The sequence below is a fragment of the Psammomys obesus genome, unplaced genomic scaffold (genome assembly GCF_907164565.1).
Source record: "Psammomys obesus unplaced genomic scaffold, mPsaObe1.curated_primary_1811, whole genome shotgun sequence".
NCBI classification, from domain to species: Eukaryota; Metazoa; Chordata; class Mammalia; order Rodentia; family Muridae; genus Psammomys; species Psammomys obesus.
The window spans coordinates 2,317,231-2,317,449 of NW_026585698.1; the positions used below are offsets into that span (position 1 = coordinate 2,317,231).

Here is a 219-nt window from a genome sequence, read left to right on the forward strand (position 1 = left end):
CCGGCTGACCCGCCGCCTGCCCGGCCTCGCGCGGCCGCAGCACCAGCGCCAGCGAGCCCGGCGCCAGCTGCACCGGACGCGCCATGCCGCCGGGACCTGCGCTCACTGCGCCCGCGCCTGCGGCCCCGGGAGCCGGCTGCCGGCGGGGCGGGGCGGGGCGTCGCTATCACTCCCACGTCTCCGCAGCAACCAGAAGAGCCAGGGCGTCGCCCACCCGCA

At 80.4% G+C, this 219-nt stretch overlaps 1 protein-coding gene across 2 annotated transcripts in view; it reads right to left on the reverse strand.

Moving 5' to 3' along the window:
* Nucleotides 1-85, reverse strand: part of Stox1 (storkhead box 1) — a 43,414-nt gene extending 43,329 nt beyond the window's left edge. For both annotated transcript variants that reach the window (XM_055598888.1, XM_055598889.1), the window contains exon 1: nucleotides 3-85. In XM_055598888.1, coding sequence (XP_055454863.1) covers nucleotides 3-85 — 83 coding nt within the window. The remainder of the gene's footprint in view (nucleotides 1-2) is intronic.
* Between the last annotated feature and the right edge of the window lie 134 nt (nucleotides 86-219).